We start from the raw sequence: 15,108 nt of genomic DNA, 5'->3' as shown, positions 1-15,108 counted from the left end.
TAGATTTTACTGAAAATAGACTGGTACTTTAGAAGGCAAAGAGCATAAGGACTCTGGTCATCTTCTTGGTCCTGAAGGATTATGGGAAATTTTAGGGCTAGGCAGATATTAGGAGACATTTGTGAGAAGTATAACTGGTCCTTTCTCAGCACTTCCTTGATGTGGGTTCCTCTTTCTTTTCTCTCCTTTTTCTCCTTTTCACACTGATAATAATATCTGTCACTGAGGCCCTTCTGGCTATTACTGCTGGGTAACAAACATTTTGCCCCTCCTCCCAAATACTTAAAACAACCATTTTGTACCACACCAAAAAAAGATAGAATTTGGTGGCTAAATGCAGTGTTTGACCCTGGACTGGATCCTGTGCTGGGGGGAAAATTCTCTAAAGCACATTATTGAGTCAACTGACAAAATTGGAATATGAATGGTAGATTAAGTATTCATATCAATATTAGATTTACTAAAGATGATAACTGTACTGTCCCTATTCTTAGGAAATACACACTGAAGTACTTAGGGGCAAATGGCCGTAATGTCTGTAACTTATCCTTAAATGGTTAAAAAACTCATCTTTATATATGGATTATATATATATAATATATATGAATCATACATTTATATATGCACATACACATTTATTTGTATATAGGAATAATCATAAATTTATATATGTGTATATATACACACAATCACATATGTACACATATATATATGTACATATATATGTGAATATTATAAATTTTCGTATGTATATGTATACATATATATACATATATATGGCAGAGAGAAATGGAGAGGGGAGAAAGATAAAGGAAGTGGGGTAAAATGCTCACAATAGTGGAATTTGGGTAAAAATGTATGGGTGTACTTTATATTTTACACATGGAAATTATTTCTAAATAAAAAGTTGAAAAAAGCACAACCAGTTTGCTACTTTATTTTGCTCATGATTCTGTGGATCAGGAAGGGCTGGCCTGGGCAGCTCTTCCTTGTGGTCTCTCATGCAGCTGCAGTCAGATGCCAGAGGGGATTGCCCTCATCTGAAGGCTCAACAGAGTTGGGTGCCCAAGATATCTCCCATGGCCGGCAGTTGATGTTGGCAGTCTGCTAGGAGCTCAGCTGTATCTTTGCCTTGCATTATGCTTTGCTAGCACAGCAGCTTTGGAGTAGCCAAACTTCTTACTTTGTTTCTCCTGGAGTGAGAATCCCAAGAGAAGAGGTGGAAGCTGCATGGCCTCTTCTGACCCAGCCTTGGAAGTTATACAGCATCTCTTCTGCTGCATTCTATTGGTTCCAAGCTAGTCACTAAATACTGTCCAAGAACTTGCAGTCATGTTCCCAAACTGCCATAAACGCTTATTGCATGCCAGGCACTGTTTTATGTGCTTTATAATGTATTTGCTCATTTGATTCTTACCAAAACAAAATAAAATGCCCTGATGGTAGGTAAGTCTTACTGTCCTTGGAGAGGAGAAAACTTGGTGCACAGAGGTTCACTTCCCAACATCACACCATTAGTAGAAGAGCTAGGATTTGAATCCAGACAGTCTGGCCCCAGAGCCCATGGCCTTATCTACTACCCTACACTACTTCTTCCCAGAGCTGTGATTCCTGTTACATTTGGTTAAACTACCATATACATCGATAATCACTTCTCATTCACAATCACTGGCACGAGAACTTCCCCAGTACATTCAAAATCATGTGACAGTTCTTATCTTCTCAGCTCTGACTTTTTTACATGCAGTTTCGTTTCCCTGGATTACTTTTCTTCTAATGATTTGCCTGTTTCTATTATTGATTCTTCACGTCTTTAGGAAGCCTTCCTTGACCACCTAGCTCTGGGGTGAATGCTTCTGCCATGGGCACAGATGCTAAATAGCTATAGCCCTTATCATTATGCCTTATAATTTGCCTATTGTCCTGGCTGTCTCCCTCACTGGACTCTTAAGTTCCCTGAGGGCAGGGACACTGTTTGGTTTAGGAAAGGATCTCTAGCACTGAGCACAGTGCCTGGTATGTAGTGTGAACTTAATTACAAACTAACCTCTCACTTATATTCCTCTGTACAATTATGACATATTTCTTACACACAAATATAGCCACCAGGACAGTCTCCTGACACATACAAAACCTGTTCATTCACTCTCGTCCATGCACCCTCCATCACCGTGATTTATTCCCCATGCCCAGTCTAGTCTCTGTCACACAACCTCATCACTGCAACCCATCCCATACACAGTTACTGTGACACAGCTCTGATCCTCAATCACTGTCACACACTGCTTTTCACACAATCACGATCACCATCTGTACTCTTAAAACAGGATATTTACTCTCCTGCAAAAATTGGGTTAAGATGACAACAGCTCTATTTTTCACACACGCCTTCACATACTGTATTTTTTCATCCACATAATCCCTGACAATCCCTGACATTACACAGTTATGGTCACACACTGTCTGCAGTCTTCTTCTCACTCCCACTTGACACCTACTCAGACACACATACGCGCATACTCACTCACGCACGCACTCACTCGCGCACACGCGCTCACAGTCCCGGGATCCGAGGGGCGGGTCCGCGGGGGTCTGAGCCGCCGGGGGTCAGCGCCGGAATCCCAGCCCAGGCCAGCGCGGCCCCGCCCCGCCCCGCCCCCTCATGCATATGCAGCACCTCAGCCTAGCAGCCCGGCCCCCAGACGGCCATTTGTAGCGGCGCTGGAGGCAGCGTTCGGCAGGCGCTGCGGCGACGTGAGGAGGAGCGCGCCCCCCGGCCGCTGCCGCCCCTGGCCCCTGCGGTCCTCCCGCTCCTCCGCGCCTCGGGCGGGACCCGGCCAGCCCGGGCGCCGCGCTGCCGCCCGGAGCGGCCCTCCCGGCAGCTCCCGGCGCCCGGGACCCCCGCCCGCCGCTCGCCCGCAGCCCGCCGGCCGCACACGTCCCCGGAGCCGGGCCTAGGGCGGGCGGCGGCTCGGCGTGGCCGGGCGGGCTCGGCGGCGTCCCCATGGCCGCGGCCGGCTGGCGGGACGGCTCCGGCCAGGAGAAGTACCGGCTCGTGGTGGTCGGCGGAGGCGGCGTGGGCAAGTCGGCGCTCACCATCCAGTTCATCCAGGTACCTGGAGCGGGCCTGCCGGGGGCGCCGGGGTGGCGGCGGGCGGGGGCTCGCGCTACCTGTGGCGGGGCTGCTGACGCGACCCCGCCCCGGAGGCGCCGCGCGGGCCGGGGGCGGGCGGGGGGTGAGGGCCCGGCTCTGCCCTCCTGCCCTGCGGCCGTGGCGCCGCGCTCCTGCCTGCCCGGCGCCCTGCTCGGCGTCCCGGGAGTCGGGCTTCTCAGGAATGTGTCCGGGAGGGCGGAGCTGGCAGGGTGGGAAGCGTCGATCCACCTTATCGCTCCGGCCGGGGCCGAGCCCTCCGGGGAGGCTGCGCCGCCGCGCCTGTCTTCCTGCCCCGAGGCCCGGGCTCCGGGCGTCGGGCGTGGGGCTTGCAGCCCCTCGAGCTGGGCTTCCAGCCGCCCCGGGCCGCCTCCTGCACCGTCGGTTGCGATCGCGGTGGCAAGTTGGCCGCGGCTCCGCGTGGTCTGCGGGTTTCTCTGCGCACGCTGAGCCGGAGCTGCCCGCTCGAGCTGTGTGTTTCTCTTTGTGTGTATTTGTGCTTTTCTTTTAAGTAATCTCTTAGGTAATGTGTCCGGGTGGGAGGTGTGTGAGAATGCCCGAGGGAAATGGTGGCTTCGAGGAAGTTGAGAATGTTCTCCGATAGGATAGGGGTGAGACCATTTCCTAGGAATTCCTGGTGCCTTCCTGCTTCTCCCTTTGCCAAGGTGAAGTTTGGGATGGGCCGTGCTCGGAGATGACCGACCGGGGCGTGCCTGCTGTATCTGTTCCAACTACCCACTCCCCCCACCCCGAGACCTCTTTGGATGCTGGAGGCGAAAGTCAGGGCTTGTGGTAAAGACAATTGCGATGGAATTCTTCATTCTTAGGATTTGCTCTGGTTAAGAAGGTTGAGCTATCTTTTTCGGGATTTTAAAAATGAGAAACCCAGATGTCTCTCCGCTTTTGTCAACCCAAAAGGTGTGGCATACGCTGCGAGAGAAGGAAGGGACCCCGTTATAACAGGTAACAAAAGATATTCTTAGTACACAAGAGTACTGCTAAGATGCTTTGGTGAAGAATTAATTTCTGGTTTCCGTTTCATTCATTTGTTGATCAACTGGGATACTTGAATGGCGTATTTCATTTCACTTCACGTTTATAGTGACATAAAAATACAGAGTACTGTTAAATGTGATTGTTACCTTTCACGTTGCCTAAATGAGCAATAATTTGCTGTTGTAATATTTCAAGGGGTTAAAAACTGCTGCTAAAACCTTTGTATCCAGGAAGAGAAGATGTTTGTGTAATGAATATTTACAGTATGCTCATTAGTGGGTTAAAAAAAAATCACACTTTGTAAGAGGTGAGATTGGTTTAAGTTTAGCAGGCTGCAGAATCAGGGATGTTATGTTATGTCCCTAGGGCCCGAGAGAGACTTTAACTGATGGCAGAGCAAAACAATTTATAGCTAAACCTTTCTTTGGGGACTGTTGTTGGGCTGGTGGTGGTGGTGATGAGTGAGAGGATAATTCTGGGTTCCAGTATTAGTAAAGTGTCACCTGACAGGTTTAAACCACACATACTTAGTTTTTTTTTTTTTTTTTTTTTTGGTGGGGAGGGATCATCTGAATGTATTTGAATCTTAAGTTACTTAATTAAGGTACTGGAACCTTTTGTTTTTGGGAAATGGTTTTAGAAATTGTTAAGATAACAGTAATTGCTATTTTTAAAATGATTTTCTAGAATTCATTTGTTAAAGAAACACCTTCATGAATAGTAGTGTACTAGATGGTATAAAAGAAGGGAAGGTGTGTATGCATGTGAAAGACATACGTATATATACATAGAGAAAAAGTGAGCTTTGAGTCAGCTGAAGTGTCTGTCTTATTCTGTCATTTATTGGTTGTGAGAACAGTGCCAGAATATTCAGCATCTCTGAGCCTCAATTTAATTATCAGTAAAACGGGTGGGCTGACACATTGTTTATAATCCTATAAATTATGGGAATATTGTTAGCACCGTATCTGTCACGTAATATGTGCTCACTTAATGATTGCTGCTAGTGTAAGTGTCTGTGTACAGTTCTGTAACACATTTAAATGCAAAGAGAATTCAGAATTGGGTAAAAGTCATTTTGCAAAGAATTGATAAAAGTACTGTGTAGGCTTGGTGGTAGGGAGAGAGGACATACCTTCTGTGAGCATGGGGGAGTTATATGCTAGTTTGGAGAGAGAAGGCAGGCAAGGAGGGGAGTGGGAGAGGCAGATGAATTGGAGCCAGTGAAAGGGAGGAATATAGGTTCTGACATCGGAGGAGACTTTCTGGAGAGGTAGGAGCCAGACCACTTCCATGGAGTCTCAGCTCTGCCACTTGCTGCATGTATAATCTTAGATAAATTACTTAACCTCTTGGTATCTCAATTTTCCCCATCTGTAATCCGGAGAGATAGAAAGTACCAGATAGTGTTGTTGTGAAAATTAGACTTAACATATGTCAAGGGCTTAAAACAATGCCTAGTGCATAATAAATCTACAGATGTTATTGCTGTTATATTAATCTTATATTATGGAGCTAAAGTGACTATTTATCATCTACACTTAATAGAGCCACTATTTATTGTATGGCTCTTGGGAAATTAAAATTCATTCTGCTGTGATTGTCTAGCAGTAGTAATTGGGAGAGGAGATGGCAGAAGGATAATAATCTTAACAAGCGGAAGTGAGTTCTTTTTGTAGATCAGGATGACACAAATTGGTTTTATTTATTTTTTAAGTCTTCTGAAACATCCTTTTTACAGTGTTCTGTATATATTTTTCTATGATATAATCTTGAGCAGAAAAAATATAATAAATTGGGGAATGGAGAATGTAAAAACACTTTGTTTTTAGCCTTGACTTTCTGTAACCTTAGGTATACTTGTGACTTAGCATATGAAGAGCTGCAAAATGGGAGATTAAGGCAATAATTACTTAGTGCATTTTCTCCTTAAAAATGACTTTAGCAGATCATAAAATGCCTGTATAAAGACGTAAAATATGTTTTTGTTGTTCATAGTTTTTTGAAAAATGTTTTAAGTTCTGTTGGTAAATGGAATACCTAAATGATGAGTAAATACCTAAATGATGAGTAGTTAGGAAGTGATCTTAGCATTGTACAAAGTGAAATGGAGAGAATTTTGCATATCTGGATTCTAGGTTTCCTTACTCAGGTGATGCTAGGGAATTTCTTAATCTTTCCTAATCTTTTCAAGGCTTTAGTTTTTTTTTTCTCCATAAAACACTGAGTTTGGGTGAACAAACTTGCACCTTTGAAATTCTAGGTTCTCATTTAACCAGCTGTGTGCCTTAGTCAAGTTTCTTGGGTTCCCCAAGCCTCAGTTTCCCTATATGAAAAGGGAAATTAAGTAGTACCTTTAGGTTTTTTGGAATAATTACAATAATGCACGCAAATTGTTCAGCACAGTGCCATCTACAGAGTATGTTAATAATTGTTACCTCGTTTTAATTGCTTCTATTACTTCTGTATCTTGTTCTTCCGAAACAAAATTTGTAATGTATTTATTTTTCCTTGACACGTAATCTGGTCTTTTAAGTCTTCAGTACCCCCTGCCTCCCACCCCAACCTCAAACTCCCCTCTTCACTTTGTGTGGTATTTAGGTGATGAATATTGATCCTGTTTTGAGTCGGGGAAACTTCTTTTTATCAGTTGCAAGTTGATTTTAGGAAAAGATGGAGTAATCGTTGGGTTTGAGGTTAATGCTTTACCTGCTAACTCTGAGAAGAGACCACACATGTTTTATAAGATTAAAGAGAGGAATTTCCCATCTTCTATTCTTTGTTTAGCATCCTTACTTTCTGTTGAGCAGTTTGTCAGATTTTGAACTATGTAGGGGGTAGTTGATTCCTCACTCATTGGGTTTTAGTCTTACAACCTGTTAGCTGGACCTGACTCAGACATTGCTTTTAACCCAGAGTTTGTCTTTTGCTGGATGCTTTTTCATTGCCTTTTCCTTGGGGTGGAGATCCTAGAAGAGATTTCAAGACACATGTATTTATGTTATAGTTAATTGATCCATGTGTGAAGGTTGTGAGTTTAGATTCCAGAATTGCTGTTCTGTTGCGATGTCTGGAAGACACTCTCTGCAATTAAAATAACTTGTGTCTGTGAGTTTGAAACTATACTGTAGACTTGTTTTTTTGTGTGCAGATTATATTTTCAGAGTAATTTACAAATGAATTCTTAGCATTGAAAAATAAGGCACCTCAGCTGATGGTGGTACATATTAGAGATTGCCTCATTTTGGTAACACCTGAAATGGATGTGCTGGCGGTTCCTGCAGAGAAATGGTAGGCACTCAAGGGAAAGGATGATCACTTTTAACAGAGGATAAGCAGAAGGAAATTCTAACCTAGGTTTTCTTAAAACTCATTCTTACATGTGTGTCTCCTTATTGGGATGGGGAAGTTGCCGGAGTTAGTGGAGACGCTTCTGTTGAGTGTCAAAAATCCTCTTTTCCCTTGGTCGAGTACCATTAGAAGGCAAAGTGATGGTGACAGGCAGCTGCCTACTGGGATGGGATTTTTAATTCACCTGTGTTGCTGAAGTGTGGGTCTTTACAAAGCTTTGAAATGAAAGTAGTCCTTAAGGGGCGCCTGGGTGGCCCAATCAGTTGGGCATTGGACTCGATTTTGGCTTGTGTCATGATCCTACGTTTCATGAGTTCAAGACCTGCATCAGGCTTTGCGCTGACAATGTGGAGCCTGCTTGGGATACTGTCTGTCTCTCGAAAGAAAGAAAGAAAGAAAGAAGGAAAGGAGGAAAGAAGAAAGAAAAGAAAAGAAAGAAGTCTTTGGTTCGGTTAGGAAAATAAATTGGTAACTTTAAAAGGGGGGAAGGAGTGGGGAAAGAGACTTTCTTGAAGCAGTATTGTTTTTATTTTAAATTTCCTTTTTAAAAAAAGTTTATTTTGAGAGAGAGAGAGAGCACGAGTAGGGGAGGAGTAGAGAGAGAATCCCAAGCAGGCCCCCCTGACATTGTGGAGCCTGACTCGGGCTCCATCCCATGAACTGTGAGATCAGGATCTGAGCTGAAATCAACAATCTGAAGCTCAACTGACTGAGCCACCCAGGCACTCCTTAAGTTTCCTTTTTCAAATTAAAACTGATCTCATAAAATTGAAATTTTGTGATGCAATGTGAACATTTCTTTCTTTCTTTCTTTCTTTCTTTCTTTCTTTCTTTCTTTCTTTCTTTCTTTCTTTCTTTCTGTTAGGAAAAATAGAAGCGTGTTTAGAGTATTAGTTCTTTTGTGCCCTTCTTACTGAAAAGCGATAATGAGTAAAAGACTTTCATTCTGCTGGTAGACAATGTTAGTTAATAGTGAATCTACTGGCAAGGCCTTGATCTTGAATTACTTTGGATAGATAGAGCTGCTGAGTCTGTGTTTGGGATTGAAACTTAAAGTAATGTCCTTGGTAGGCCTTTGATTTATTTCTACTTTGCCAAGAGAAATGTCTCTCAGGCTTTTGTGAAAAAGACAAAGATTTATATATTCACGTATTTTCTGTGTGGTTCTGAAGGAAGCAAAGAAATGTAAGTTGTCTAAAATTGTGCTACTGGAGACATAATTAGACTGAGTTCCTTGTCACCCTATAAATTATATTTTATTTTTAGTGTTGTATAAAAGCGCTGTGATTGTTTATTGGTTACATGCATTAAATCATAGTTTAATTAGAAATATTATAGTCACAGAATTTGTTGTTTGTATACATTAGGAGTTTAATATTGCCAGCCAACTTATCTTGCCGCCTCATATGGTGATGTTTTTTCTAGGAGAAAGAGCTTTGTATACAAGTAAGTACATGTTCAGTACTAGAAGTATGAATATAAATGTCAAAGTAATATTCAGTGTTGCTTTTTAAAAAAAACTTTACCCAGATTTTCCAAATGCTAACATTTTACCATATTTGTTTTATCCTTTTCCCCATATATGCTTTTTAAAAATCATTTAAGTGTAAGTTGAAGACAGTGACCACTTATTTTTAAGTATCTCCTTGTATATTTCCTAAAAAATGAGCATTTGCTTATATAAACAAGATATATAACCAAAATCAGAAATTAACATTGATATATTAGTAATCTAACATGTAGAGCTTTTTCAGATTTTGCCAATTGTCCCAATAATGCCCTTTATAGCAAAAGAATATCTCAGATTAAGCATTGCATTCAGTTTCCATATCTTCTTTAATTTGGAACTGTTCTTTAGTCTTTGTATTTTAGGACATTGATATTTTTGAAGGGTGTATCTTATTTGTAGAGTTCCTTGATTAGGGTTTGTTTTTTTCTTTTTTTTTCCCCAGCAACACATTTTTCTACAATTGAAAATGTCCATATAATCCAATTATTTCCTTTTAAGTAACATTTAACATAGCTAGCTAGGGTTTGTTTCTTCATTGTTAAATTCAGGTTCTGCATTTGGGGGGGAGGAACAACACAGAAATAATGAATTCTTCTTAGTGCATTATATCAGGAGACGTAAAATAGATGTAGATTTGATTCTATCTGTGCTTAACCTTTTGACTCCAGATCTAGAAATTTTCCCTTAAAATACACACGCATGAGGTCACAGCATTGTTTGTAATTGAAGAAATTGGAAACACTTACAGAATAGGAGAGGGATTGAATAAAATATGGTACGTGTGGAGCATTATGTAGCTGTAAAAAAAAAAAAAGATTTCTATGAACTGATGTGAAGGGCCTTCCAGGATAAATTGTTCAGTGAAAAAAACAAAGTGCAAAATACCTATTGCATAATGTGCAGTATACTGCATTTTGTGTAAGAAAGAAGGGGAAATAAGAAAATACATATGTTTTTGCTTATTGGGACAAAAACACAGAACGGATAAATCAGAGATTAATGAGATTATTGGTTAGCCAGAGAGGGTGGGTAGGAATGAGGGGGAAGGGGTAGAAAGAATGGGGTTGGTAACCTTTCTGAGGATACTTTCTGACTTTTGGAACCATGTTTAATGTTTTACATACTTAGTCCATAAACAGCAAACACGAGTACAATCAAGTGGTGAAGAAAAAACCACCCTCAGGTGGAGTACAAACAAATAAACGAACTAGGGTCGCCTGGGTGGCTTGGTGGGTTAAGAAGCTAACTCTTGATTTCAGCTTAGGTCATGACCTCATGGTTCATCAGTTCAAGCCCCACATCCAGCTCTGTGCTCAGACCGTGGAGCCTGCTTGGGATTCTCTCTCCCCCTCTCTTTGCACCTCCCTCGCTTGCTCTCTCTCTTTCAAAATAATAAACTTAAAAAAAAAATAAAGGAAATAAATGAACCGAACCTTATTTCAAATGAGTAAGATAACTACACTGAAGGGGGGAAAGAAAAAAACTAACTTTTGAACTGGGTGTTTGGACTATGTCCTCAGGATAAAGACAAAAAGAACTTGAAGCAAACATTGAACTCTAGTTAATAGGCTGTGTGTGTGTGTGTGTGTGAGAGAGAGAGAGAGTGGGACATGGCTTTTCAATTCTGAAACCATTTTCTATACTAGGATTAAGCAAATAGGTAAATATGTTGTGGAAAATGGGAGCCAACTTTCTCATTGTTGGTGAAGGGAGTTTTAAATGTGGAAAGGGGGAAGGCTAGCCTCAACTCAGATGCTTGCTTGGAATTGAAGATGTTGCCACAAATTCATGGTTTAAAAATTATAGATGCAGAAAAAGATGTGTGTGGATACACATGTACATATCTGCGCTTTTTTTTTTTTTTTCAGCTCTGTATGCTGAGAGTGTATAGAAATCGTGACTTCTTATTAGCAGTGAGAATACCTAGAGCCAGATCTTGGTTTCTAAATACCCTTCTTTACTAGAAGGAAACTTGGAGAAGTGACTAATCCCAGGCCTAGAGCAGAGAATAGAAGATGAGCTAGGAACATCTTGTAGTGCCAGAAAGTAAGATAGTGCTCAAAAGACAAAACAATGGTGACATGTCAAAGAGACACAGCCAACCCAAAGAACTCCCATTGGCTAACTCTGGGACAATATAGGCCATCGAATAATGATACTAATTGATTATCGTCCATAAAGTAAGAATCTGTGAATCCATAGGGATAAATAAATGAAGGAGGAAGGAAAGTTCTTATGGTAGAATTCTAATAAGCTTAGAGGAGGTGGGGGAATTAGAAAATCACTATTTGGCAGTATAACAGTTGATTCAAGTCAGAATCATAAATAGATGTTAAAACTGGTGGGTTTGAGAGTAGCTGGATATTAACATAGTCTCAAATATCTGCCCATAAGGTATTAATTATCGAGGGAAAATAACCACAGTGAGGAAACCTGGCTGACGTCACCTTGGCCGAGTGATCAAAACTAAGACCTCTGATGTTGCTTTATTTAGGTAATGATAATAAGCAGAGTTTGTTCTGTTCAGTTATGTTAACAAAATCTGGTCTTCATAATCAGTCTAGCTTGGCATGGAGTGAAATTAAGCCTAAAGAAACCAAGTTGAGGCAAAAGGGGATTGACTTGTTCTGTTTAAGGAGAAAATTTCTGTCTAATTTTGTAGGCAGGTATCTTGAGGGAAAGGTTGAAAAATTTCTATTAGGTCAGTACAGATTTTGGTCATGATCTTTAGCATAATGACCTCCCTTTGTACTAATCTTGTATTTTGCTATATATTTTCTATCTTTTTTTACTCAGATTTACCTTAAAATTATTCATAAACATTTTTAATTAGAAAATTAGAATAATACTGTTTTATTCCCAGTTATGGGAAGTGAGGAAGTTAGAAGTTTTGTTTGCTGTTTCCACCCATATCTTTCATAAATTTAGTGTCCTTATTTAAAGCAACCAAGTGTGTGTTGCAGTGTTTTTAAAAGATCGTTTTTTGTCTTTTACATTCTGTTTTGCTACTATAATAGTAAATAGTAATGGTATTAATCTTTTTCCTATGAAGGGTCATTGCTTTTATTTGCCATTTGTGTCATTCTCACTGGTGTCAGTGCTTACAGGTAGTCTTTATCAACAGCTAGTCTTTATTTTGAAATGTGATTTGAAGAATACTTTCAAGTATTACTTTTTACTGTAAAGATAGCCAAGGTTATATTTACTTTTGCACGGTAAGTGATGATTTGGCTGGACATAAAATTGTTGGGCCCCCCAGCGTTTTTGTACTACAACAGTGGGGGTATATCTTTGTTTTCTGATTCTTGACCTTTATTTGGCTGGTGGGCCTCCCATTTCTGTCCTGCAGGAATAATTATTTTCTGCTTGCATGCTTGTAGCCTTTGCTTATCACTGGAAATGGAAACATTTATCAGGATATGGGTAGAACTTTTTCTCTGTTCACTAGGTTTCCCTGGGAAATGATGAAACCCTCTCATCTCAGGTCTGGGAAGGTTTTCTTCATTTTTGAATTCATTTTCTCAATCATGTCATGAAATACTTATTATTTATGCATCGATTCTCTGCAATCATTATACCATACTGTGTTAAGTTAATCAGCAAAAAAGAAGATAGTCTTTATTCTAGGAAAATTTGCCAAATTGCCTTCTGTATCATTGATGTAGTTTTCTGGATGTGAAATCTAATTACTGTCTCAAACTGATTTAATGCCCTTGATATCTCAGTCTGATATTAACCAGTGGTAATGTTCTTTTTTTTTTTTTTTTCTTAAGGCCACAAAACTGCTATTTTCTAAAGTTTGGTGCTATTTAAGGAAATAACTCCTTCCAGGGGGAGACGTTTTTCCCTGTGTAGTAGAGTATATTTTTAAAAATGTATCGTCCCATGAAGAGTTGCTTTTAGCCATTCCTGGTGTTGGAGGTAAAGAACTGGCCATCCTTCAGAATTACTGTGGGGCCCTTGGATTCTCAATCTTTTTGATGCTGAAGGACAGGTTGATTCCAGGGGGCTTTAATTTTTGGAGTATCAGCAGGATTTCAACAAATGTGAAATTCTGTTAATTCAGTCATATTTGGGGTTTTGGCTGAGAGGTGTCATTTTGGAGAATTAGAGGTGGTTAAGAGGGATAGTTTTCAGGTTTATTTACCCTTCAAGATTAAGCTCTCTGCACTGAGGCACATGGAAGAAGCTGGGGAGACAGTGAGTGTGAGATGCTGTAAGATGAAGATCAAGGCAAAGGTTTTTCTTGCTGTAGGTATAGAAATTGGAATGGCTTAGAAGCAAAAGAAGTCCTTTCTTTAGCATGTGTGTGTATGTTTGTGATCTGAAGTGTGCTTATTTGATATTGTATAGATGTCTTTTCATGATTTCATAAACTTTTTTGTTCTTTTTCCTTGTTTTTTTTTTTTTTTTAATGAGATTGCCATTTACTTTTTACAGTAGTACTTTAGGTTATTTACATGGCATTTTAAAGAAATTGTAGTGAGAGGTTTTCTAGGATGTTTGTAGTGCCCTTAATGACTTGTGGAAACGCACTGTAAGACTGATTTTGCATTGCTTCCTTTGATATGAAATCTTGTACTTTGTATTCTTAGATAAATTTCATTTGTTTGGATGTCTCCTTAATTTTTAAGATACACATTTGGGGAAGGGTTGAGTGGATCCTTCTGTGGATTTCTAGCTTTGTTAGGCTGTGGTCAAGGAATGTGACCTATAAATTCTCTGTGTTTTGGAACATTAAGAATTTTTAGTGGCCAAATACTATTAATATTTGTAAATATTTTAAGAACACAAGAGAAGAATGAGTATTCATTTGTAGCTTCTAAGGTGCAAAGTTTTGTTCAAATCTATTATAATGGAATTTGTTGATTATATTCAGATCTTTTATAGCTTCTGTTTTTTTGTTACCTATTTAATCTGTGAAACTCTGAAATACATTCATTAAATATCCCATGAAGACTGTGTTTTAGGTTTCCTTGAGTGTCTTATTTTGCTTTATTTTGATGTTATAATTTTATATATAAAATGTTATGCTTGAATCTTTGTATTAAAATTCAGTAGTATTAGTCTTGTGTGGAGTTTAACCTTGATTTTGATCCTGTGATACTACATTGCCGTTCTGCTTTCTGTTTGTATGCATTTACTTCATTGATATTTTACATTTCTTTTTTGGTTATTTTGTAGTAAGCTTTTGTGAACAGTATTTAATGTGATCTTTAAAAGTCAAATCTGAGGGTCTTTGTCTTTTGGTAGGGAATTCAGCCCATTCACATTTATTGTGTAATTTGATTATGTATTTGTGAAGTAATCTAGATAAATACATTTTTTATCCTTTTTGCTTTTATATTTTCTTTGTTTTAATTTTTATTTATGCAGGCTTAATTGAGTTTATTTTTATTGCTTTATTTACCATGCATTGAGAGTATAAATGTAGAAATTATTTTAAAAGTAGAGTTTGTTTCTGTGAAACTTATTCCTTGTGGTTGCTTTTGTCATAGTCATATGTAGTCTGTGACATTAACCACAACAGCTGCCATGTTTTTGTTTTTTTAAAAAGATTTCCTAGACCTGAAAAAATTCATGCTGCTTATCTGAGAAAAGACAGTAGCGCAAAGAATCCTTTTTGTGAGTCAAGACATTTATGTAGATCTTGGTTTAGCCTATATATGACTGTGGCTTTGGACAAGATAACCAATCTGTGTTTGATTCACTTTGGCACTGTTATTTTAAGCCCTGTAAACACTACAATGTTTACAAGTAAAACAAGTATTTCAGTAAAGGATTTTATAGATTTGGAATATTTTGCCCGAATGTCTGCCCCTTAGTTGTATTTGTTTGTACATTTTATAGTTTAGATTTTGAGAGTCATAGACCAAGGATACTTCTGTTACATAGAAGTAATCGTGTAGCAAAATATGTTAATATTTATTGTTAGTATTAGGTCTTGAACAGGAAATAGTAAATCGTTGGCAAAAGAAAGTGGTCTTAAGAAAGATGAGTTGTGTCTATTCTGGTTCCATAGCTGCTGGTTACTAAAGAAGACAAAGAACCGTTTTTCACTTTGGATTTCAGAGTTTCTTTGTAATTAAAAGATTACCTA

The 15,108-nt window shown here is 39.6% G+C and overlaps 1 protein-coding gene across 1 annotated transcript in view; it reads left to right on the top strand.

Annotated features, from left to right (window-relative positions):
* The first annotated feature begins 2,977 nt into the window (after window positions 1-2,977).
* Window positions 2,978-15,108, top strand: part of RRAS2 (RAS related 2) — a 76,073-nt gene continuing 63,942 nt past the window's right edge. The window contains exon 1 of the mRNA XM_030331304.1: window positions 2,978-3,112. Coding sequence (XP_030187164.1) covers window positions 3,005-3,112 — 108 coding nt within the window. The 5' untranslated portion in view covers window positions 2,978-3,004. The remainder of the gene's footprint in view (window positions 3,113-15,108) is intronic.

The sequence above is a fragment of the Lynx canadensis genome, chromosome D1, assembly GCF_007474595.2.
Source record: "Lynx canadensis isolate LIC74 chromosome D1, mLynCan4.pri.v2, whole genome shotgun sequence".
Lineage (NCBI taxonomy): Eukaryota > Metazoa > Chordata > Mammalia > Carnivora > Felidae > Lynx > Lynx canadensis.
This window is presented reverse-complemented; position numbering and strand designations above follow the sequence as displayed.